General features: G+C 43.9%; 1 protein-coding gene across 1 annotated transcript in view; it reads right to left on the bottom strand.

Moving 5' to 3' along the window:
- Window positions 1-26,635, bottom strand: part of LOC141054061 (uncharacterized) — a 50,156-nt gene that overhangs the window by 13,098 nt on the left and 10,423 nt on the right. The window contains exons 2-4 of the mRNA XM_073551238.1: window positions 11,903-12,023; window positions 10,297-10,422; window positions 1,376-1,846 (exon numbers count right to left, since the gene is read on the bottom strand). Coding sequence (XP_073407339.1) covers window positions 1,376-1,846; window positions 10,297-10,422; window positions 11,903-12,023 — 718 coding nt within the window. The remainder of the gene's footprint in view (window positions 1-1,375; window positions 1,847-10,296; window positions 10,423-11,902; window positions 12,024-26,635) is intronic.

Below are 26,635 nucleotides of genomic sequence, written 5' to 3'. Positions count from 1 at the left end.
TATCCTATCTTAGGGCAGTTTCACATGTCCAGATAATTCTGGTACCAGAAAAACCGGTACCGGAGCTATCCGTGTCCGTGTGCATCCGTATGCCATCCGTGTGACATCCGTATGTCCGTGAGTACCATCCGTGTTTTTGAAAAATTATTTTCAATGTTAACCCTTTGACTTTGAAAAACGCACACGGATCGCACACGGACAGCACCCGTGTGCGGTACGTGTTTACACGGACCCATTGACCTGTATGGGTCCGTGTGATCCGTGCTGGTGCACAAAAACGGACATGTCAGCGTGTTTTGCACACGGACACGGTCCGTGAAAACACACTGACATCTGCATAGACACATCCATTCGAATGTGTCTACGTGTGTCAGTGTCTCCGATACGTGAGAAAACTGTCACTACACGTACCGGAGATACTGACGTGTGAAACTGCCCTTAGCGAGCCCCTGACATTCCTCTGTAGAGATGCCATTGTTCAATGCACGTTTCAGGGATTCCTCTTCAGGAAAGGACAGACATGTGAAAAATCACAGCCAGTGATTGACTGAATTGGTCACATGTCTGAACAACCAAAATAGGATGTACAGTGGGGAACTCCAGAAGCACCATGGTGAATGAGGGACTTTTTTTAAAATCATTTTTAGTAGGGTGCCGAGCCTTGTTGAAAAACAATTTAAAAAAAATGCCAACAACCCCTTTAAGAAACGAATCAGCACAGAATTTTGGACCAATATATCAAAAATTGTGTAGAGGAACAAACAATCATGGCAAGGGTGACCCAGAATAAACAGTGTCTGTACTGCCGCTCAGCAGAGATATCTTCTTCTGTTTTTGGCCATACATGAAGAGTTCATACAGGTACGGATAAAAGTCAGATTTACCACCAATCTTATGCCTTGTTCCGCTCCATAACACAGCCTATTATTCAGGACAATAGGAATGTTAAGGCCCCGTTACACGCTTCAATGTCCCAGCGATCCCACCAACGATCTGACGTGGATGGGATCGCTGGGACATCGTTAGACAGACCCACCAGCGATCAGGACCAGTGAGCAAGCTGGTATCCAAGGTAAACAGCGGGTATCCATCCAGTGTCGCTGATCGTTGGTCTCTCGCAGCGATGCGCGCTGGCCAACGGGAGACCAATGATCAAAAAATGGCCCAGGACGTTGGAGTGCGATCAGCGATACCCGGCGGGGGAGCCGGCGCTGATACATGTCACACACAGCGATCTCGCAGGCGAGATCACTTTGGCGTCATAAAATCAGCGATCTCGCTGTGTGTGACAGAGCCATTAGTCAACAACTAATGTAGCCCAGTTCCTGCAACAAACCGACACAGACTCAAGCTTTCCTTCTAACTGGACACTTACCGACATGACTACTGGGTGGCCCCATGGGCATTTGCTCATAAGCAAAGACTTGATTTCCATGCCGCTCTGGCACTGGATAGGGGGGGCTGGGGTCGGTGGCATTTCTGTAGCTGGGACCAGGATAGTGTGGAGACAAAGGAACCATTCCTGCATTTCCATAAGCAGCCATCGGAGAGGTGGGATGTGACATTCCTTCGCCCCTACTGGCAAATCCAGGTGATATTGGGCTCCCATTAAAGTAAGCAGGTGGAGGGGTCATATATGGCTTCGCATGATTTCCTTCCATAGGAGATGTGGGATACATCCCTGTTGCATTCCACTGAAATCCCATTCTGCACTGGTTATTGCAGAACATCCCGCAACGTGGGCACTGAGCTCCGCTGCGCTCCTGCGATGAGGAAATCTCACTTGGAGCCATAGGAGTGGAGGCTTCTGGAGACTCCCGCTCCACCTTAATCACCGGCTGAGAATCTGGAAAGAAGGAGATAAAGGATGGATCAGATACATTGCTGAAATGTAAGGCAGGACTACCATCCTAAAGCAACACTCACCGGTTTTTCTATTGCAGCGGGCATTTTTATGCCCTTAAATGAGATTATGTCACACAACATAATTCATAAATAACATTTCTCACGTCTCATGTCTACTTTACATCAGAAATTTTTGAAACTTTTTGTTAAAGTAGTAAATTAGAAAGGTTTAAAATTGAGCAGCAATTTGTCATTTTTCCAACAAAATTTTTTTTATTTTTGTAAGGGACCACATCACATGTGGGGTGACAGACACCATTCTAAAAACTGCACCCCTCAAGGTGCTCAAAACCACATTCAAGACGTCGTACGCTGCTCACAAGCAGGCACAGCTACCGGAATACTAGCCGGGACTGTTCATTGCAGGGAGCAGTGAGTATTCATTCTTCTTCAGTAGCGCACACAGTCTCAGCCGGAGCCTTGCTGCTGCTGCCGGCGGCCACGTAAATATTCATTTATCTTAATCTCTCTGCGATGAACAGTCCCGGTAAGTATACTGGCAACTGTGATCTGCTTGTGAGCAGCGCATGACGTCCCTGCCATGCGCTGCTCACAAGCATAAAGCAGCTGCTGGCACCGAAGCAGGAAGCTGCAAGGGAGCGCAGGAAGGTAAGTGTAATTTTTTTTTATCTTTTGTGATGGGGCCATGCATACCAAGAACGGGATGGGGCCAATCATACCAGGATGCCAAAAAGAAATGAATATTCATTGCCCTCCACACCCATGGGCGTGGAATGCAATGAATATTCATTTCTCTTTAGCAGCGGGCACAGGAGTTAGCCGCAGGCTCCTGCCTCTGTGACCCACTGCTCCGCCGAAACTGCTCCCCTACCTCCCCAGCACAGCTGGTACATCCGGACTATAAGATGCACCCCACATTTTCCTCCACATTATGGGAGGAAAAAAGTGCGTCTTATAGTCCGAAAAATACAGTATATATGGCGCATGTCATGAAGGGGTTAAAAAAAAAATATTAAGCTATCTACTATCCATAAGGTAGGAGGAAAAAAAAAATTGCTGATTGCTTGAGGTCTGAACACAGGAACCCTCAGCAATCCTAAGATTGGGGCTCAGCACAGCCTTCACTCATTGTCTATGCAACTGTGCTCCGCTATTTTTCTCAGTCCCATAGATAAGGAATAAAACAAAAAGGTACCCATGTGTATCTCCACTCTATTCGGGACAGGGATACAAAACCAGTACTAGAGACTCCAGTACCCCACTCTCAGGATCGTTGGGGGTGTGACTGCTGGGACACTCAACGATTAGCAAGTTAGATCCTATCTATAGGACAGGGAATAAAGTTACATTCTTCTGTACATAGGGGGCAGTATTATAGTAGTTATATTCTTGTACATAGGAGCAGTATTATAGTAGTTATATTCTTGTACATAGGGGCAGTATTATAGTAGTTATATTCTTGTACATAGGGGGCAGGATTATAGTAGTTATATTCTTGTACACAGGGGCAGTATTATAGTAGTTATATTCTTGTATATAAGGGGCAGTATTATAGTAGTTGCATTCTTTTACACAGGAGCAGTATTATAGTAGTTATATTCTTGTATATAGGAGCAGTATTATAGTAGTTATATCCTTGTATATAGGGGCAGTATTATAGTAGTTATATTCTTGTACATAGGAGCAGTATTATAGTAGTTATATTCTTGTACATAGGGGCAGTATTATAGTAGTTATATTCTTGTACATAGGGGGCAGGATTATAGTAGTTATATTCTTGTATACAGAGGGGCAGTATTATAGTAGTTATATCCTTGTATATAGGGGCAGTATTATAGTAGTTATATTCTTGTACATAGGAGCAGTATTATAGTAGTTATATCCTTGTATATAGGGGCAGTATTATAGTAGTTATATTCTTGTACATAGGGGCAGTATTATAGTAGTTATATTCTTGTACATAGGGGCAGTATTTTAGTAGTTATATTCTTGTACAGAGAGGCAGAATTAGGCTGGGGTCACACTAACCTGCGCAAAATACGGTCTGTAGATTACAGGCGTAATACGGATGAATGACCCCTAAATAGTGCTCCGTAGGTCATCCGTAAGCAAGGTGTGGTCGCGTATTTTGCGCATGTCAGCATCCGTATGTAACCCGTATGGCGAGATTTTCTCGCAGGCTTGCAAAATGGACATATAATGGAGCCCTATGACAGGGTTTCTAACAGAAACCAAAGAATAGATATAGACACATAGAATATGTATTCTATGTGTCTATATCTATTCTTTCGTTTCTTTATTAAAACTGTCAGTGTGAGTTTACTGTATAGCTCACTGAATTGCCGGCTTTGCTAAAAGACACCTGGTGCGTATTTCTCGCAAGTCAAACGTGTGGTCTGTGTGCAATCCGTATTTTTTGCGCACCCATAGACTTGCATTGACGTATTACGGGCGTAGTACGCTGACAATCGCAGCATGCTGCGATTGGCACGGACCGTAGAATACGGATGAGAAATATACGGCTGGTGCGAGGGACCCCATAGAGAATCATTTGTCCGTGTGTAATGCGGGCTTTTAGCGCCTCTCACTCGGCCGTATTCCTCGCCAGTGTGACCCCGGCCTTATAGTAGTTATATTCTTGTATATAGAGGCAGTATTATAGTAGTTATATTCTTGTATATAGGGAGCAGTATTATAGTAGTTATATTCTTGTACATAGGGGCAGTATTATAGTAGTTATATTCTTGTACAGAGGGGCAGTATAAGGCCTCGTTCACACGTACCGTTTGTTTCGCGTTTCTGCGGCGGTATTTTCTGCGAAACCGAGAAAAATAAGCATCCAATGCATTCCTATGGGATTCCGCAATGCTGTGCTAATGGTGCGGTTTTTACCGCGGCGGAATCGCTTTGCGGTAAAAAACGCAGCATGCTCATTAATTTCGCGGAACCGCGGCGATCCCGCACCCATAGGAATGCATTTTTCTGCTTACTTTCCACATGTGGCTGTGCCCACCATGCGAAAAGTAAGAACATTTACGGATGGTACCCACGGTCCGGAGGAGAGGAGACTGTCCTCCGGGCTTTGGGTACCATATCCCTGTAAAAAAATAGAATTTAAAATAAAAAATATTGTTATTCTCACCTTCTGACGTCCCGCGCAGCCTTCCCGCCTCTCTCCACGCTCCCGGTCCCAGTAATCCTTTGCGAGCGATGACGTCCGTTCTCGCGGGATCGCAAAGTCTCGGTCATTCACGCGACGTCATCGCGAATGCCCGCGAGATGTCGCGATCCTGCGAGAACGGACGTCATCGCGGTAATTGTCGCAAAGGATTACTGGGACCAGGAGCGTAGAGAGAGGCGGGAAGGCTGCGCGGGACGTCGGAAGGTGAGAACAATAATTTTTTTTTTTTATTATTTTTTACATTCCATCTTTTACTATTGATGCCGCATAGGCAGCCTCAATAGTAAAAAGTTGGTCACACTCGTCAAACACTTGCAAAATGCTAGTTTTTCTGCGGGAAAATCGCGGGAATTCAAAATGCGATTTTCCCACGGAATGGAATTCCGGAATTCTCACGGTAATTTCCGCTACGTGTGAACCCAGCCTTATAGTAGTTATATTCTTGTACATAGGAGGCAGTATTAGGCTTCATTCACACGTAGCGGAACTCTCGCGGAAATTACCACGAGAATTCCGGAATTCCATTCCGGGGGGAAAAAAAATAAAAATCAAAAAAAAAAGAAAAAAGAAAAAATTAGGATTTTAAATTCCCGCGATTTTCCCGTGGAAAAACTAGCGTTTTGCAAGCATAATCAGCTTGCAGGATTGCTAGCGTTTTCCAAGCGATCTGTAGCATAGTGTAACAGTGTTTGACGACTGTGAACAACTTTTTACTACTGAGGCTGCCTATGCGGCATCAAAAGTAAAAGATAGGATGGAAAAAAAAAAAAAAAAAAAAAAAAAAAAACTTCCGGCGTCCCACGCAGCCTTCCCGCCTCTCTCCACGCTCCCGGGGTCCCAGTAATCCTTTGCGAGAATGACCGCGATGACGTCCGTTCTTGTGGGATCGCGACGTCTCGGTCATTCGCGCTGACGTTGCGCGAATGACCACATGCGGAAAGTAAGCAGAACAATGCATTCCTATGGGTGCGGAATCGCCGCGATTCCGCTAAATTAATGAGCATGCTGCGTTTTTTACCGCGAAGCGATTCCGCCGCGGTAAAAACTGCAGCATTAGCACAGCATTGCAGAATCCCATAGGAATGCATGGGATGCTTATTTTTCACGTTTTCACGGCAAAATCGCGCGTTTAAAACTGCCGCGAAAAAACCCCGACGTGTGAACTCAGCCTTATAGTAGTTATATTCTTGTACATAGGAGGCAGTATTACAGTAGTTATGTTCTTGTACAGAGGGGGCAGTATTATAGTAGTTATATTCTTGTACAGAGGGGGCAGTATTATAGTAGTTATATTCTTGTACAGAGGGGGCAGTATTATAGTAGTTATATTCTTGCACAGAGGGGGCAGTATTATAGTAGTTATATTCTTGTACATAGGGGGCAGTATTATAGTAGTTATATTCTTGTACATAGGAGGCAGTATTATAGTAGTTATATTCTTGTACATAGGAGGCAGTATTATAGTAGTTATATTCTTGTACATAGGAGGCAGTATTATAGTAGTTATATTCTTGTACATGGGGGTAGTATTATAGTAGTTATATTCTTGTACATAGGAGCAGTATTATAGCAGTTATATTCTTGTACATAGGGGCAGTATTAGAGTAGTTATATTCTTGTACATGGGGGTAGTATTATAGTAGTTATATTCTTGTACAGAGAAGCAGTATTATAGTACACTGTGTGCAGCATTATTAGGCAAATGAGTATTTTGATCACATCATCCTTTTTATACATGTTGTTCTAATCCAAGCTGCATAGGCTTGAAAGCCAACTGCCAATTATGTAAATCAAGTGATTTGCATCTCTGTAATGAGGAGGGGTGTGGTCTAATATCAAAACCCTATATAAGGTGTGCTTAATTATTAGGCAACTTCGTTTCCTTTGGCAAAATGGGTCTGAAGAAAGATTTGACGGACTCTGAAAAGTCAAAAATTGTGAGATGTCTTGCAGAGGGATGCAGCAGTCTTGAAATTGACAAACTTTTGAAGCGTGATCACCGAACAATCAAGCGTTTCATGGCAAAAATCCAACAGGGTCGCAAGAAGCGTGTTGATAAAAAAAAGGCGCAAAAGAACTGCCCATGAATTGAGGAAAATCAAGCATCAAGCTGCCAAGATGCCATTTGCCACATATCAGAGCTGCAGCGTTACTGGAGTATCAAAAAGCACAAGGTGTGCCATACTCAGGGACATGGCCAAGGTAAGGAAGGCTGAAAAATGACCACCTTTGAACAAGAAACATAAGATAAAACGTCAAGAAATATCTTAAGACTGATTTTTCTAAGGTTTTATGGACTGATGAAATGAGTGTGACTCTTGATGGGCCAGATGGATGGGCCCGAGGCTGGATCAGTAAAGGGCAGAGAACTCCACTCTGACTCAGACGCCAGCAAGGTGGAGGTGGGGTACTGATATGGGCTGGTATCATCAAAGATGAACTTGTTGGACCTTTTCGGGTTGAGGATGGAGTGAAGCTCAACTCCCAGACCTACTGCCAGTTTCTGGAGGACACCTTCTTCAAGCAGTGGTACAGGAAGAAGTTGGTATCGTTCAAGAAAAACATGATTTTCCTGCAGGACAATGCTCCATCACATGCATCCAAATACTCCATAGCGTGGCTGCCCAGTAAAGGTCTAAAAGAAGAAAAAATAATGACATGCCCCCTTGTTCACCTGATCTGAACCCCATAGAGAACCTGTGGTCCCTCATAAAACGTGACATCTACAGGGAGGGAAAACAGTACACCTCTGAGGACAGTGTCTGGGAGGCTGTGGTGGCTGCGGCACATTGCAATGTGGATCGTAAACAGATCCAGCAACTGACAGAATCTATGGATGGAAGGAAGGGGAGTGTCATCAGAAAGAAAGGTGAAAGCTATATTGGTAACTGAGTTTTGTTTTTGAATGTCAGAAATGTTTATTTCTAAATTTTGTGTTGTCATATTGGTTTACCTGGTGAAAATAAATGAGTGAGATGGGTATATATTTGGTTTTTATTAAGTTCCCTAATAATTCTGCACAGTAAAAGTTACCTGAAAAAACAGATATCCTCCTAAGATAGCCAAATCTAAAAAAAAAACCCACTCCAACTTCCAAACATATTAAGCTTTGATATTTATGAGTCTTTTGGGTTGATTGAGAACATACACTCACTGGCCACTTTATTAGGTACACCATGCTAGTAAGGGGTTGGACCCCCTTTTGCCTTCAGAACGGCCTCAATTCTTCGTGGCAGAGATTCAACAAGGTGCTGGAAGCATTCCTCAGAGATTTTGGACCATATTGACATGATGGCATCACACAGTTGGCGCAGATTTGTCGGCTGCACATCCCTGATGCGAATCTCCCGTTCCACCACATCCCAAAGATGCTCTATTGGATTGAGATCTGGTGACTGAGGAGGCCATTTGAGTACAGTAAACTCATTGTCATGTTCAAGAAACCAATCTGAGATGATTCGAGCTTTATGACATGGCGCATTATCCTGCTGAAAGTAGCCATCAGATGTTGGGTACATTGTGGTCACAAAGGGATGGACATGGTCAGCAACAATACTCAGGTAGGCTGTGGCGTTGCAACGATGCTCAATTGGTACCAAGGGGCCCAAAGAGTGCCCAGAAAAAATTCCCCACACCATGACACCACCACCACCAGCCTGAACCGTTGATACAAGGCAGGATGGATCCATGCTTTCATGTTGTTTACGCCAAATTCTGACCCGACCATCCGAATGTCGCAGCAGAAATCGAGACTCATCAGACCAGGCAACGTTTTTCCAATCTTCTACTGTCCAATTTCGATGAGCTTGTGCAAATTGTAGCCTCAGTTTCCTGTTCTTAGCTGAGAGGAGTGGTACCCGGTGTGGTCTTCTGCTGCTGTAGCCCATCTGCCTCAAAGTTCGACGCACTGTGCGTTCAGAGATGCTCTTCTGCCTACCTTGGTTGTAACGGGTGGCAATTTGAGTCACTGTTGCCTTTCTATCAGCTCGAACCAGTCTGCCCATTCTCCTCTGACCTCTGGCATCAACATGGCATTTCCGGCCACAGAACTGCCGCTCACTGGATTTTTTTTCTTTTTCGGACCATTCTCTGTAAACCCTAGAGATGGTTGTGCGTGAAAATCCCAGTAGATCAGCAGTTTCTGAAATTCTCAGACCAGCCCTTCTGGCACCAACAATCATGCCATGTTCAAAGGCACTCAAATCACCTTTCTTCCCCATACTGATGCTCGGTTTGAACTGCAGGAGATTGTCTTGACCATGTCTACATGCCTAAATGCACTGAGTTGCCGCCATGTGATTGGCTGATTAGAAATTAAGTCTTAACACACAGTTGGACAGGTGTACCTAATAAAGTGGCCAGTGAGTGTAGTTGTTCAATAATAAAAAGAATCCTCTCAAATACAGCTTGCCTAATAATTCTGCACGCAGTGTAGTTATATTCTTGTACATAGGGGCAGTATTACAGTAGTTATATTCTTGTATATAATACTGCCTCCTATGTACAAGAATATAACTACTATAATACTGCTCCTATGTACAAGAATATAACTACTATAATACTGCTCCTATGTACAAGAATATAACTACTATAATACTGCCCCTATGTACAAGAATATAACTACTATAATACTGCCTCTATGTACAAGAATATAATTACTATAGGAGCAGTATTATAGCAGTTATATTCTTGTACATAGGGGCAGTATTACAGTAGTTATATTCTTGTACATAGGGGCAGTATTATAGTAGTTATATTCTTGTACATAGGAGGCAGTATTATAGTAGTTATATTTTTGTACATAGGAGGCAGTATTATAGTAGTTATATTCTTGTATATAGGGAGCAGTATTATAGTAGTTATATTCTTGTACATAGGGGCAGTATTATAGTAGTTAAATTTTTGTACATAGGAGCAGTATTATAGTAGTTACCGTATATTCTTGTACATAGGGGCAGTATTATAGTAGTTATATTCTTGTACATAGGGGCCAGTATTATAGTAGTTATATTCTTGTACATAGGAGGCAGTATTATAGTAGTTATATTCTTGTACATAGGAGCAGTATTATAGTAGTTATATTCTTGTACATAGGGGCAGCATTATAGTAGTTACCGTATATTCTTGTATATAGAGGCAATTAGATGCTTATAAAGCCCTTGTTTCTACCCTGACAGTTTAGTACCTTAGAAATGATTCCAGTTTTATTTGCATATTAAATATTAGGAAATATAATAGACACTGCGCACCTTTGCTGCCATCTGGGGTGCCCTCTGGCTGTGGTTCTTGCTGTTTCGACTTCTTGCTGGCATCAACGCATGGTTCTTCTCCCCGCTCAATACGGGACACAATGTCTGGTTTTGGGATGCGATATCCTGTAAAACAATGGAATAAATAAGAGAACTAAATTGGACAACAATATCACCAATTTGATTTAACCCCTTAATGACGGCCAAATTTTTGAAATCTGACTATTGTCATTTTATGTAGCGATAACTCTGCAACGCGTCAATATTTCCAATTGATTTGGACGTTGTTTTTTCATGGCACAATATACTTTACGATAATGGTAAACTTATGTTGATATGTTTTGTTTATTTCTAAAAATATCAGAAATTTGAGAAAAAATTTTCAAAAAAAATTAGCATTTTTCAAACTTTGATTATCTCTTAAATCCAGACAGTCAAAACACACAAAGACAATAATAAATAACATTTCCCTCATGTCTGCTTTACATCAACTCCATTTTGTTAACATATTGAAAGGTTTAAAAATGTAGCAGTAATTTTTCATTGTTTTGCAAGGAAAATTTACAGAACTTTAAGGGACCAATTCAGTTTTGAAATTACTTTGGGGGGCCAATATATATCCCCCAAAAGTGATAATATTTTAAAAGCAGCGCCTCTCGACATATTGAAAATTGCTTTCCGTTAGTTTATTAACCCTTCAAATGCTTTTCAGAAAGTATGCAAAGTGACACAAGACGATTGGAAAAAAAAAAAAAGAAAAAAAATGTATTTTTACCACCTAAAAGGGGATTCTAACTACTGATCCGGCGGCTATAGCCAGAAGACCTTAAGTCCGTTATTTGGCCATGAACTGCATTAGCAAACACCAGGACAAACACCTTCATTTGGTGCAGATTTACTTAGGCTAGTTTCAGACTAGCATATGGCAGAGCTGCGGACTTCCTTTGTGAAGCTCCGCCCACTTCCACACCTCCTCCAGTCAGCTCCACCTACATCTGCATGCGGCCTGCGTACCTATCTTTAACATTGGGTATGCAGGCCATGCGGATGTATGCGGATGCCTCCACATGCGTCGTTTTGACGGTGTGGTGACCTGCACTGAACGCAACGTGTTGTATTTTGTTGCGGTCGCTGCACCGTCAAAACGACGCATGCGGAGGCATCCGCATGGCCTGCGTACCCAATGTTAAAGATAGGTACGCAGGCCGCTTGCAGATGTAGGTGGAGCAGACTGGAGGAGGTGTGGCAGTGGGCAGAGGCTCACAGTGGAAGTCCGCATCCCTTCGCAGCTCTGCCATACACTAGTGTGAAACTAGCTTTAGATGGGGATATACAAGTTTAAGCTTTGTGGTAAATTACATGGGATTAAACAGACTCATCCTAAAAGCAAATCACAGGTCCGGTGAAGTACAAGAAATGGACAGAGTTATTACAGGTAGGAAAATAGCAGCCAGCCGCTCCCAATGCTCTGATTCTTTTGTGTGGATTTCAGCAAAATGGTGGGAGATGTTTTGCATCGGGAACACCTCTGACGTGAGTGACCGGCAGAATTTTGTCTGCTTTGCTCATCACCGATAACCAACATCTATATGACCGCCATCCTTACCCAGCGCCAGCATAGTCTGATAGATTTCCTTGATGAGCTCCTTGTATATTTTCTTCTGAAAGTCCTCCAGGTTCTGCCATTGTTCCTCTGAGAAATAAACTGCGGCATCATCAAAGGTCACCTGAGAGGAAGAGAGAAAATGTTTGTAGGTTCATTACAAGTATCCTAGGTCGTGTGGACATATCCCTGCACAAAATGACTTAAATAATCCCTTTAAGAACTAGCGTGAAGAGCTGAGACTTTTAGCTCCTAACATCTCCAGAAGGAGCGAACCTTCAGCCCAGAGACAGATTTATTTTCGCTCTCTCTCATACACGCGCTCACAGTGAATAATTACATGGCAATTAGGAAACTTTACACGCACGGCTATTAAGCTCTCAAAGAAGCAATTAGTGGAAAATAATTAGCAAATAAAAGAGAAATATTTAATGTGTGGAGTGTAAATGATTCGCACCACAAAGTCTAATACACCGCTGGGGGACTCTCCAGGTAACGAGCGCAAACATGACCTGACAGCGATATCATCACCGCAACTCCCAACATCCTCAACGCCAGAGAGCAAAAAACATGCAGAGGATCCCATGGAATATTCTGTTCACGATACCACAATGTCTCTTGGCTTGCCGTCACTGATTGGAAATATATTGTGATACCCTCTTATACGGCTACAATGACATATCTCCCACCTACAGGGTGGTACTCGGGAACGTCCCACAGCCCCCTAAACAGTATATAGAGCGAAGGTGTTCACGAGGGACCACCACTCAATTCAAACCATTTGGGTCAGACCCAAAAATATGCAACTTTTCACTTGTTTGGAGGCTAGGTTGTTCTTTTGGTCTAATCGTATACAAACCAGCATCAAACCCATCATGTGTAGAGATCACATTGTATCTGCTTATGTATAAGATAAGGTGATGGATTCCACAGAGGCTCGTGGACTTCGATAGGTCACCGCCTTGTAGTGCTGCCGTGTGCACGAGGGTCTGTGGGGCCTCATCACAAATACTACAATCACCACGTGGAAACGTTCTCATATTTTAAGAGCCTCCTAACATTGGGAGCAGTGTCCAATCAATCAAGGACTGCACAAACTCGAAAAGGGATTGTTCATCATTCTGGCTTTTTTTTATGCCAATTATAATTGATATTGTTTTTTATTTTGAGATAAACAGTGAGAAGATGTAAGTTTTACTGCAATTTTCTATTAATTGTCTCCAATAAAATGTATATTTTTTATACTGAGGATACAGTCACGTACAGAATTGATTGGCAGCAGGGTTAGGGATCCTCGGACAGCGCAAAGGGTTGTTATGCTTTATATAATAGTGTATTAGTCTGGGGATATTATTTTTGGAAATATGGATAACTAAAAATAATGAAAGAAAAAAAAATTTAGAATTTTGATTTAAGGAAATCATGATACAGCCTCTGAGAAGTGTTTTTTTTTTCTCCTTAAAGCAGGTTCGTTTTAAGAAAAGTCAGCAGGATTTTGCCAAGTAAACTACAGACAATGTCAGGCTGGCAGTGTTTAAACGGTTTAAAATGATATCTGGGGTGAAGAAATCTGTCCTGTTGTTCTTGTGTAATCAATGTTAAAAGTTTTCAGATAAGGAGATGCCTGTGCTCCAGGGCAAAACTATGGGCACAAATTCTATCTTCCTTCTCTAAACCAGAGAGACCCAAAGAGACACCTGCCTACAGGCTGCCCCCATGCACAAACATGTTCCTCCTCAGAGACAGACGCACAGACTGATGTGCTGGGGCGGCCTGTGGGCAGGTCTCTCTGAAGATAAGATTCTGCCTACAGTCCCGCCTCGGAGCACAGGCATGTCATTAACTGAAAATTTCTAACACTGATTACACTATAACCACAAGACTGAGGTCTTCACCCCAGGTATCATTTTAATCAATTTAACACTGCCAACCTGACAATGCCTGAAGTATACTTTTCAGCAGGCTCTTTATCAGAAGAGTCAGGAGTTCAAAGACCAGTAACAGTACTTTAGTGAGCTATCTACAATATATAGAGGCATTACGAGTCATTGTATCCATGTCTGTGATGATAATAAGACTACTGAAAAGTCATTGGAGAGAACAGGAAAAATTAGTTTAGCACTAAGCCTAGTGCTCTGTGTCAAAAATTCCACAACTTATTTTGTTATATATGGATATTAATATGGAGTATTTAACACACACATATATATATATATATATATATATATATATATATATATATATACACACACACACACACACACACACACACACACACAGTGGGGAAAAAAAGTATTTAGTCAGTCAGCAATAGTGCAAGTTCCACCACTTAAAAAGATGAGAGGCGTCTGTAATTTACATCATAGGTAGACCTCAACTATGGGAGACAAACTGAGAAAAAAAAAAAATCCAGAAAATCACATTGTCTGTTTTTTTTTTCATTTTATTTGCATATTATGGTGGAAAATAAGTATTTGGTCAGAAACAAGCAATCAAGATTTCTGGCTCTCACAGACCTGTAACTTCTTCTTTAAGAGTCCTCTTTCCTCCACTCATTACCTGTAGTAATGGCACCTGTTTAAACTTGTTATCAGTATAAAAAGACACCTGTGCAAACCCTCAGTCTGACTCCAAACTCCACTATGGTGAAGACCAAAGAGCTGTCAAAGGACACCAGAAACAAAATTGTAGCCCTGCACCAGGCTGGGAAGACTGAATCTTCAATAGCCAACCAGCTTGGAGTGAAGAAATCAACTGTGGGAGCAATAATTAGAAAATGGAAGACATACAAGACCACTGATAATCTCCCTCGATCTGGTGCTCCACGCAAAATCCCACCCCGTGGGGTCAGAATGATCACAAGAACGGTGAGCAAAAATCCCAGAACCACGCGGGGGGACCTAGTGAATGAACTGCAGAGAGCTGGGACCAATGTAACAAGGCCTACCATAAGTAACACACTACGCCACCATGGACTCAGATCCTGCAGTGCCAGACGTGTCCCACTGCTTAAGCCTGTACATGTCCGGGCCCGTCTGAAGTTTGCTAGAGAGCATTTGGATGATCCAGAGGAGTTTTGGGAGAATGTCCTATGGTCTGATGAAACCAAACTGGAACTGTTTGGTAGAAACACAACTTGTCGTGTTTGATGGATGCAACTCAGTATTCTTTTTCCTCCAAACACCATACCTACTGTAAAGCATGGTGGTGGAAACATTATGCTTTGGGGCTGTTTCTCTGCAAAGGGGCCAGGACGACTGATCCGTGTACATGAAAGAATGAATGGGGCCATGTATCGTGAGATTTTGAGTGTAAACCTCCTTCCATCAGCAAGGGCATTGAAGTTGAAACGTGGCTGGGTCTATCAACATGACAATGATCCAAAGCACACCGCCAGGGCAACGAAGGAGTGGCTTCGTAAGAAGCATTTCAAGGTCCTGGAGTGGCCTAGCCAGTCTCCAGATCTCGTGATATACAAAAACTTGGCACACACTCGTGGATTCTGATGCAGAAAAGTGATTGATTTTAATAAAGTACAGTACATACAAATAGACGTTTCGGTCTATGACCTTCATCAGCTATTGACTTGCGGCGGATACCGCGTCCATTTACTATTTACAAGCCACGAGAAACGGCCTTTTGTGCCTCCTCATTTATTGGATTTCTAGATTTATGCCCAGTTATTTTTGAGCTCACAGTACAGTCTCACGTACACTGATGAAGGTCATAGACCGAAACGTCTATTTGTATGTACTGTACTTTATTAAAATCAATCACTTTTCTGCATCAGAATCCACGAGTGTGTGCCAAGTTTTTGTATATCACGAGTCACGGATTGGGATCCTACTTGAGCACCACTAATACTACAGGGTTGTGCCAACGGTTTTGTTTAATTATAGTCTCCAGATCTCAACCCTATAGAAAACCTTTGGAGGGAGTTGAAAGTCTGTGTTGCCAAGCGAAAAGCCAAAAACATCACTGCTCTAGAGGAGATCTGCATGGAGGAATGGGCCAACATACCAACAACAATTATAGTCTCCAGATCTCAACCCTATAGAAAACCTTTGGAGGGAGTTGAAAGTCCGTGTTGCCAAGCGAAAAGCCAAAAACATCACTGCTCTAGAGGAGATCTGCATGGAGGAATGGGCCAACATACCAACAACAGTGTGTGGCAACCTTGTGAAGACTTACAGAAAACGTTTGACCTCTGTCATTGCCAACAAAGGATATATCACAAAGTATTGAGATGAAATTTTGTTTCTGACCAAATACTTATTTTCCACCATAATATGCAAATAAAAAGAAAAAAAAACAGACAATGTGATCTTCTGGATTTTTTTTTCTCAGTTTCTCTCCCATAGTTGAGGTCTACCTATGATGTAAATTACAGACGCCCCTCATCTTTTTAAGTGGTGGAACTTGCACTATTGCTGACTGACTAAATACTTTTTTTCCCCACTGTATATATATTTTCAAGGCAGAAAAGTCCAGCAAGCGGAAACTTCAGGTGGTATAATAAAATCCAAGAATTTTTATTGCAGATAATTTAAAAAAAATCCAGAGTTCAGTAACAAGATGCAGACATAATGCTGAACAGAGACTGTTTTGAGACCGTGAAGGCGGCAGTTGTAACCGCCGAAACGCGTAGTCTGTTCAGCATTATGTCTGCATCTGGTTACTGAACTCTGGATTTTTTAAATTATCTGCAATAAAAATTCTTGGATTTTATTATACCACCTGAAGTTTACGCTTGCTGGACTCTTCTGCCATGATTTCTACATTGTTGGACTTGTTCCCAGTCTTGGTCCGTGCAACACAGAGGAAACAGGTATTTACCATCCAGAGTTCGGAGGTTAGCTGGTCTATGTGTTGTTTTGAGAATATACACACACATGTGTGTGTGTGTGTATATATATACACACACACACACACACACACACACACACACATATATACACACACACACAAATGTTACAACTAATGTCCCCACCTATTTATAGTCGAAACATTAAGGATGCGTCCACACGTCGCTTTTTTTGCGCTTTCACAGCGTTTTTAACGCGTGATTTTGCCGCGAAAACGCAAAAAACACAGCATCCCATGCAATCCTATGGGATTCCGCAATGCTGCGGATTTTCCAGCGGTGGAATCGCATAGTGGAGAAATCCGCAGCATGCTCATTATTTTGCGGAATCGCAGCGATCCCGCACCCATAGGATTGCATTGTTCCACTTATCCGAAAAGTAAGCAGAACATTTGCGGATGGTACCCACGGTCCGGAGGAGAGGAGACTGTCCTCCGGGCTTTGGGTACCAGATCCCTGTGAAAAAAAAAAAATAGAATAAAAAATGGTGTTATATTCACCTTCCAGCATCCCGCGCAGCCTTCCCGGGCCTCAGCGACGCTCCTGTTCCCAGTAATGCCTTGCGAGACCTTTGATGATGTCGCAGTCTCACGATAATGTAGCAGTCCCTATTCCTCGCGAGATCGCTACATTATCGCGAGACCGCAACGTCATCAAAGGTCTCGCAAGGCATTACTGGGAACAGGAGGGTCGCTGAGGCCCGGGAAGGCTGCGCGGGATGCCGGAAGGTGAATATAACACTATTTTTTATTTTTTTCTATTTTTAACATTCTTTTACTATTGATGCCGCATAGGCAGCCTCAATAGTAAAAAGTTGGTCACACTTGTCAAACACTATGTTTGACGAGTGTGACCAACCTGTCAATCAGTTCTCTAAGCGATGCTACAGATCGCTTGGAAAACACTAGCATTCTGCAAGCTAATTACGCTTGCAAATCGCTAGTTTTTCCATGGGAAAATCGCGAGAGTTTAAAATGCAGTTTTCCCGCGGAATGGAATTCTGGAATTCTCGCGGTAACTTCGAGAGTTCCGCTACATGTGCACATAGCCTTAATAGTCAAGGTAGAATGTTCCAGAAGTTCAACATGTGGCGCGGAACAATCAGCATGTACATGACATTGAAGATTTACCATCTCCTCCTGTCCATGAAGATTTCAAGCTCTGAGCAATAATATGAGAGAAGCTTCATAATCATGGGCCAAGATGGCTAAACCCTTAGATACTCCCGATGAGCCAGAGCAGGTCCAGCACATAGTGGTGGGTCTGTTATCCGGTAATGCACCCATCATTCAAAAGACCAGTCGTCACCCACGATGTCGCACTCATGAAGGCTTCCCAATTGGTGGACGTGGCTAATTCCGACATTTTTTCGTGCAGCCTGCAGCCGTCAGAGCACGGTAGGAGTAGTAGTATTACAATAACTTGAGAGCCACAAGTTGGTGTACATTAGACGCTCGCTGAATGTTTTTTCAGGTCTTAACATTGGAAGAGGCAGTGCCCAGTGAAGAAACGGTCCAATTAGTAACTCCATGAAGAAAAAGGGTCGCACTCATCGGGATAATTATATTGCTGCTTTATTGACACATATATTACATGTCAAGTCGGGATCGTGACAAAAGATGCGAATTAGCTGACAACGGCCATTTCGCGCTACCCGAGCGCTTCTACGGGTCCAATTAGTAAACTTATGAAGAATTGTATCAAAGTCATACTGGTAGAAAGATGAAAGTTGTAAAACTTTATTATGCAGTAATTAAGCTAATTACATAAAACTAAGAAAGCCTTTAATTTAAAAGCCTTTAATTTGGGACAATAGTTTTATTACATGGGAAAGGCTGAGCACCTCCCACAGGGTTGAGAAATTCAGGAAGTCTTTAATTACCACTTTTAATTATTGGGATGACATCATCCCACTCTCAGTCACACCCTGACGCCGAGACAGTCAGTCTATCTCTAAATAACCTTTAATGATCTGTGGCGTACATGTCTCAGGTCCGATGTGCATTATATGGAGCGGGCTCAGGAGCGCATACAACAGGTTCTGTCTGTATCATACAGCCGGCACTTCCGCCAACAGCGCGACCACAGCCAATTCCCATCGCTGCTGTTTAACCATCTCTGAAAACTGCATTTAAGGGGATCTGTCACGTCATTTCAAGCATCTAAACCATCCCCAGCATGTTTGCATTACACATTTTTTCCTTCATTAAACAAAGCGTTGTGATGATGTTCAAAAAGCCCTTTATACACAGTAATTATATTGTATCTGCTCATTTAGTCATAGGGGTGTGATTCACTTTCTGTTTAGTCATGGGCGTTGCCACCCACTCAATGTGATTGATTTCCCTTGCTGCGCTGACTTCACTGAAATCCCGCGCTTGTGCAGTGTCGAGAGAGGAGCGGGCCGCAGTTGCACAGGGTTGAGTGTGGAGCATTGTCACTGCGCAAGCGCGACCGGCTCCACTCTGCACAAACGCGGCTGCCCGCTCGACACTGCACAAGCGTTGGATTCCAGGGATGTCGGCGCAACCAGGGAAATCAAATTGTGTAGGTGGTGACGCCCATGACTAAACAGAAAAAGAAATCACACCCCTAGGACTAAACGAGCAGGTATCATAACTATATAAAGGCTTTTTGGACATCATTACAGTGCTGAGTTTAATTAAACAAATGTAAGTGATGCACATTACTTCACTAACAACACACTGAGGACCGTTAAGATCAGGGGTGGGCGATTAATTTTTCCCAAGGGGCCACATGAGAGACTGACTAGTGTGGAGGCCGAACCAATAGGCTGAACTTAATTCTACTCAATATTAATATCGATATATTATAATTATATTATTGATAATATTAATTGTATCACTTAATATTGAGCAGAATTAAGTATGCTGACATCCCACTTTAACCCGAGTACAGCCCTTCCCCACATACACTGCATCTGGGCCCCCCCCCCACAGCCTCCCCACATACACTGCATCTGGGCCCCCCCCCCACAGCCTCCCCACATACACTGCATCTGGGCCCCCCCCCACAGCCTCCCCACATACACTGCATCTGGGCCCCCCCCCACAGCCTCCCCACATACACTGCATCTGGGCCCCCCCCCACATCCTCCCCACATACACTGCATCTGGGCCCCCCCCCACATCCTCCCCACATACACTGCATCTGGGCCCCCCCCCACAGCCTCCCCACATACACTGCATCTGGGCCCCCCCCCACATCCTCCCCACATACACTGCATCTGGGCCCCCCCCCCACATCCTCCCCACATACACTGCATCTGGGCCCCCCCCCACATCCTCCCCACATACACTGTATCTGGGGCCCCCCCCACAGCCTCCCCACATACACTGCATCTGGGGCCCCCCCCCACAGCCTCCCCACATACACTGCATCTGGGGCCCCCCCCCCCACAGCCTCCCCACATACACTGCATCTGGGGCCCCCCCCACAGCCTCCCCACATACACTGCATCTGGGGCCCCCCCCACAGCCTCCTCTTGTTCTACACGACACCGCCATAACCTCCCCATGCGCAAGTCAATCCCATAGCCACCCCCCCCCATGTGCTGCACGACACCCCCTATATTATAATATATTATAAAAACACACCACATACTCACCTCTGTCAAGTTCCCCCGCGCTCTGCTCCTGTCTCAGCGTTTCTGGTGCGCTGACTCTTTGTAGTATACAGCTGACACGTTATCGTGTCGGCTGTTTCACACGCTGATAGGTGGAGGAAGTGGCTCCTGTTCCAGCAACGCAGTCAGTGCAGATGGAGACATCGAGCGGGCAGGCATGGTGCGCACTTTGCCCAGGTCTGGTTTAGATGCTTGAAATGATGTCACAGGTTCACTTTAAATGGATTAAAGCAGACCAGGATCTGTTCAGGAGACAGCTGTCCTCCCCCACTACTATGTGACAATTGTGGGGTGTTGATGAGCTACCATGCCATTTGAGGCATCAGCACGGTCTTGGAAATATTTTTAAGCCCAGACTGTGGCTGGTCTTCACATGCAATTACCTTCGTTTTCTGCATAATAAAGATAGCAATTCCTTAAGGGGGCACAATACAGAATATTCTTATAGACCGAGCCCTCGCGGGCAGGGTCCTCCCTCCTCCTGTACCACTCTCACTCATTTGGTTCAAGATTATGTACATGTCTTTATTATGTAGACCTCTTTTCAAATTTAAAACACCATGGAACAAATGGCGCAATAATAACAACAACAACTATAATTTAAAAACTAGTTAAGTCTACCCCCCCCCCAAAAAAAACAAAAAAAAAACAAACAAACACCACACACACTAGAATTTTTTTTTCTAACTAAAAAGTAACCAAGCAATAAAATGATCAAAACATTGCACATATCCAAAAATGGTACCACGTAAAAAAGTAAGACCTCACATAGCTCCATCTACTATATAATTGTCTAATTCTGTCTGTCTGTCATGGAAATCCTGCCTTGCTGATTGGTCGCGGCAGATAGGCCGCGACCAATCAGCGACAATTGCTTAGTGGTCGCGGCAACACGGCTGCATTGCTTATTGTACAGGCACATTACAGCCGCTAAAGGCATCACTGCTGCGTTGCTCATTACACAGACACAGTCCTGTACATATTCTGGAGTACAATACATTAGGTAACAGCAGAAAAGTGACTGCAGCTCTGCGTGTAACTGGAGTACAATACATTAGGTAACAGCAGAAAAGTGACTGCAGCTCTGGGTGTAACTGGAGTATAATGCATTAGGTAAGAGCAGAACGGTGACTGCAGCTCTGGGAGTAACTGGAGTACAATACATCTTCCGGTCCCAGTAATTATTAGCGAGAAGGGCCGGAGATGAAGTCACTCTTGCGAGAGCGCGACGTCATCAGCGGTGTTTCGCACAAAGCATTACTGGGACCGGAAGATGCCGGGAGCGTGGTGAGAGGCGGGACAGAGTCCGGGGGCTGTCGGAAGGCGAGTATATCACTATTTTTTATTTTAACAGAGACTCTAGAATACCCGATGCGATAGAATCGGGCCACCATCTAGTAGATAAGTTTCAGAAAGTTCCATTTATCAGCAAATGGTGACACCATTTTTTACACTATTTTTTTATTTTTTTTTGGGGGGGGGGGTTAAATTAATAAAATAAACAATAAAGCTTTGGTATGGCTATAATCATACTGAACAAAAGTTTGTTTTTTTGTGTGTGAAAAGAGTAGAAAGCGAATGGTGCCATTCAAGTTTGCAAGGGGGAAAAAAACCTCATAAGGCTATGTGGACAGAGGAATAAACGTTATGGCGCTTGGAAGAAGGGCATAGGCAATAAAAAAAAATATGATATGAAGGCGCAAAATGAAAAATATATTTTAAAGGGTGGCCTTGAAAGATGTTTTTGCCCAGGAGGGGTCATCTTCTCCCGTGTCTTGGTGTGGACTCTGCACGGCAACATTTCTTTGTTCGCAGCCGTTCGGTCAAATCCAAGTGTGTATTTTGCGCTCTCCGGCCACGACTACACTGTCTCTATAATCGAAGGTATCAGGGTCTACAAAAACCATCAACTTTGGTTCCTTGTTGCTTTTTTTGAGCCAAAAGACACAATGTCAACTACTTAGATTTATCAGGATTACTGTTGCAATAAACAAGGCCAATCAGTGTACAGTTCAGGCTGATGTGGCCAATGAGCTCCTTGGGAATTTTTCTCGTCCTCTCGGATTTTGTATTATTCTCTGCCTGATGAAGAGATCTGCAATGTGTTACCATCTTTTCAGTTCAGCATTAAAAGGCATCAACCACTGAGGACGCTCAAATTCTAATATTTTCTCGTCATCTCAGCGATTCATTAGAGTCTTCTCCAGTAATAAAGAAGCACTCCTCCCATCAAAGTGTTTAGACTCTCAATATATACAGCACCATGTATACACTATTACTTATTTCACCTTTCTTCCAAGCTAATTCTTCTATTTTCCATTATGAATATGACATCACATAATTAAAAACAGATGAGCCGAATCGTTCTAAGCTCTATGTAGAAACAGGAGGTTTTCCCCTCTATAAACCACGAGTAGGGATGAGCGGACCCATGGAAATTTCGGTTCAGCCCAACTTGATTCCAAAGGTAAGTTTGGGAACCGAAACCCATACAAGTCTATGGGGACCCGAACTTTAGTGCTGTAAAATGGTCGTAGTAAGAGGTACGGGGCTGAAAAAAGGAAGCAAAAAGGGGGTAAAAGCAGGACAATCGCCCTGCAAAGAAATGTGGATAAGAAAATAACTTTAAAATTATCTTAAACGGGGAGGTGGAGATCCAAGTAGAGGAATGGAGCAGCGCCCTGCGTGTGCATTTTTACTGTACTTGTTAATAAAAAACTAAAAAAACAACGTGGTGTCCCCCCTATTCTTATAAAAAACTAAGGGAAAGCAGTCGGCTCTGAGCTGTACTTATTATGTTGAGAAGGGAACATTATCTATGGACCCTCTAGGACTTGTAATATCAGACCCAACTGTCTGCTTTGCTGATTATTAAATATGGTTGGACAAATGGGGGAAAAAAAAGAAAAAAAAGAAAAAAAAAAAAAAAAAAAAAAAAAGGGGGGGGGGGGTCTCCCCATTTTTTTTTTAAATTATTTTTATTAATAAGCTAGGGCAAGGCACACAGGCAGGGGCTGATATTAAAAGGCAGGGAAAAGCCAAGGATATTGGCCCCTTCCCAGTCCAATAAAACCAGACCTTAGCCGCACCAGAAATTGAGCCTCGGCTCTTCCCAATTGCCAAATCGGGGTCGATGTCAACAGCTTACATCAAACACTTGGGTTAGTAATGGAGATGCGTCTTTCAAACAACCCCATTATTAACCCCGTAGTCGACAAACACATTCAAAAGTCCTTTATTTAAAAAAAAAATAACTCCGACAATTTTCCTCTTTCACATATTAAAAAAAAAAAAAAAAAAAAAAAAAACACACACACCGATCCACCATCATATGGAGGTCCCACAACAGTCCCTGCCTTCTTCATCCAGTTTATGGAGCTCCGTTTAGAGCGCGAAGCTCCATACACTGAAGCAACAGCCACTGCATCACACTGTACTCCGCAAGACCCGGCTTCTGCTCACTGAGGCGATGTCAGTAACGTTACTTCAGTTCACAGGTGTCAGTTCTCAAAAGGGCAGAGCGAGTGTCGGACTGATGAGCAGTGACGTCATCTCAGTTCACAGCAGCCGGGTCTTGTGGAGTACAGAGCGAGACCCGGAAGAGGCTTCTCTGAACAAAGCTTCATACAAAAGGATGAAGACTGGTATCATCGCAGGACCTTCATTTGGATTACTGCGGACCTATGTGGATTTTTTTTTAATAAATGGGTGAAAACTGGAAATTCAGAAAAAAAAAAAAAAAAGGGACACCACATTTTATTTTTAGGGTCCCCCCATATTTAATAAAAATGCAAAGGCAAAGCAGACAGGTGGGGATGATAATAGGCTGGGAAGGTCCACGGATATTGTCCCTTTCCCAGCATAATAAGTCCAGTTCACAGCTGTCAGTTCACAGCTGTCAGCTGCGCTGCCTTTCAACAAGCTTTATTAGGCTGCCAAACCTGAACAGTAACACAAACATACAGTATGAAGTCAGTATTTGTTACCGGACACTGGGTGTCTGGTACGAACCTCGGACTTTACAGTTTGGGTTCACTGATCCCTACATGCATCACTGAAAAAGTCCCTAGCAGGGGAGAGGGATCAAAGAAAATAATTATCTGGGTAGAAAGGCAAAACAAGCAATTGTAAGTACACAGTGCTGTATAATATGATGATTGCAAGATATTAAGAGGATAAAAACTTTGATGGGAGCGCCTCTTTAATAAGATGTGCTGATATGCATATCCCCTCCCACACATCCCGCGTTCTCATACCAGCAGCTGCAGAGGAAATATTCTCATGGCCGTATCCTTCCAGAATCATCAAGGAAATCCTGTTTGAAGATGTTACAACTCAACTGGGAACAAGCAACAAACCTAACTACCTAAATCCTTCTAAATGGAGACTTCCAATGATCCAGGTCCTAAACTTACGTAAGGCAAATACTGACACAAGGGAGAATTTTCAGTAGAGACTGAAAATGGATTATTTTCTGTGGTGGCAAACATGGCGGAAATTTATCTAAATGGCACACAGCATAATACAATGCCACTCACTGAAAACGCCCATTTTCTGGCAATTAACCTATATTTTTGCAGCAAAAAAAAAAAAAAAAAAACGGCTCCATGCTCTACTTTTTCTAAGGCCGGGGGATCACACATGCGAGAAACTTGGACGAGTCTCGCATCTTAATGCCTTGCATCTGCTGCCCTGTAGAATGTAAGCCCGAAAGGGGAGGGTATCAGTCTGTGATTGTTAGTTTACTGTAAGTGTTATCTGTACTTTGTATGTAACCCCGTCTCATATACAGCACCATGGAACCAATGGCGATAAATAATAATTTCAGTGTCTGCAGTGGGGTCTCCGCTTTCCTTTGCAGCCTACAAGCTTATATTACAGCACAGCATGGTAACATCAAAGAGAGACAATTGCAGCTCAGTGTTTGGACGCGATTCACAAGCTAAACAAAAAATCCCCCGTGTGAACACAGCCTTACAGATAAGGTACCGTGAGGACACCTAAACAAGCAAGTCACTTTATATACTCTGGATGTTCATTTTGGCATAATCTATGTGCCGAGATGGTAAATTAATGTTTATATTGTATCGCCTGTCTCCACCCTTGTATAAGGCACCGTCCTGCACCGAAATCATACACCACACCTCTCTAAATCACGGGTGTCAAACACGTCCATCCCTGATGCATCCGAGCCTCAGGAGTTATCAGATTGAGGCATCTTCGGTTTCCTCATAAGCCGCTGATCTAAGGACAGTTCACAGATTGTGTCGAACATTGTAGCTCAGGTACACTGACGTGAATGGGACGGAGGCAACACTACAGGCGGCCCGGGGGACACGGCGGCAACACTACAGGCGGCCCGGGGGACACGGCGGCAACACTACAGGCGGCCCGGGGGACACGGCGGCAACACTACAGGCGGCCCGGGGGACACGGCGGCAACACTACAGGCGGCCCGGGGGACACGGCGGCAACACTACAGGCGGCCCGGGGGACACGGCGGCAACACTACAGGCGGCCCGGGGGACACGGCGGCAACACTACAGGCGGCCCGGGGGACACGGAGGCAACACTACAGGCGGCCCGGGGGACACGGAGGCAACACTACAGGCGGCCCGGGGGACACGGCGGCAACACTACAGGCGGCCCGGGGGACACGGCGGCAACACTACAGGCGGCCCGGGGGACACGGCGGCAACACTACAGGCGGCCCGGGGGACACGGCGGCAACACTACAGGCGGCCCGGGGGACACGGAGGCAACACTACAGGCGGCCCGGGGGACACGGAGGCAACACTACAGGCGGCCCGGGGGACACGGAGGCAACACTACAGGCGGCCCGGGGGACACGGAGGCAACACTACAGGCGGCCCGGGGGACACGGAGGCAACACTACAGGCGGCCCGGGGGACACGGAGGCAACACTACAGGCGGCCCGGGGACACGGAGGCAACACTACAGGCGGCCCGGGGACAGGTGCAGCGCCATTTCTTCAACAAAGCAGCCATGTTGCCTAATGCGGTTCAGCAAGCTACAACTCTCTTGCAAAAAAAAACAAAAAACAAGCAAGTTAAGCGTGGTCTATTTTTTCAGTATTATTATGCATTTATATAGCGCCATTTATTCCATGGCGCTTTACATGTGAAAAGGGGAAATATAGACAAGTATAATAAACATGTGTAAGACAAGGGACACACAAGTATAACGGTAATCCAATGTTGGTGGG

This window comes from Dendrobates tinctorius, unplaced genomic scaffold, assembly GCF_039654945.1.
Source record: "Dendrobates tinctorius isolate UK_male_01 unplaced genomic scaffold, ASM3965494v1 ptg000173l, whole genome shotgun sequence".
In the NCBI taxonomy this organism is placed as follows: domain Eukaryota; kingdom Metazoa; phylum Chordata; class Amphibia; order Anura; family Dendrobatidae; genus Dendrobates; species Dendrobates tinctorius.
The sequence above is the reverse complement of the archived record's forward strand: the minus strand, read 5'-3'. Positions and strand labels throughout refer to the sequence as shown.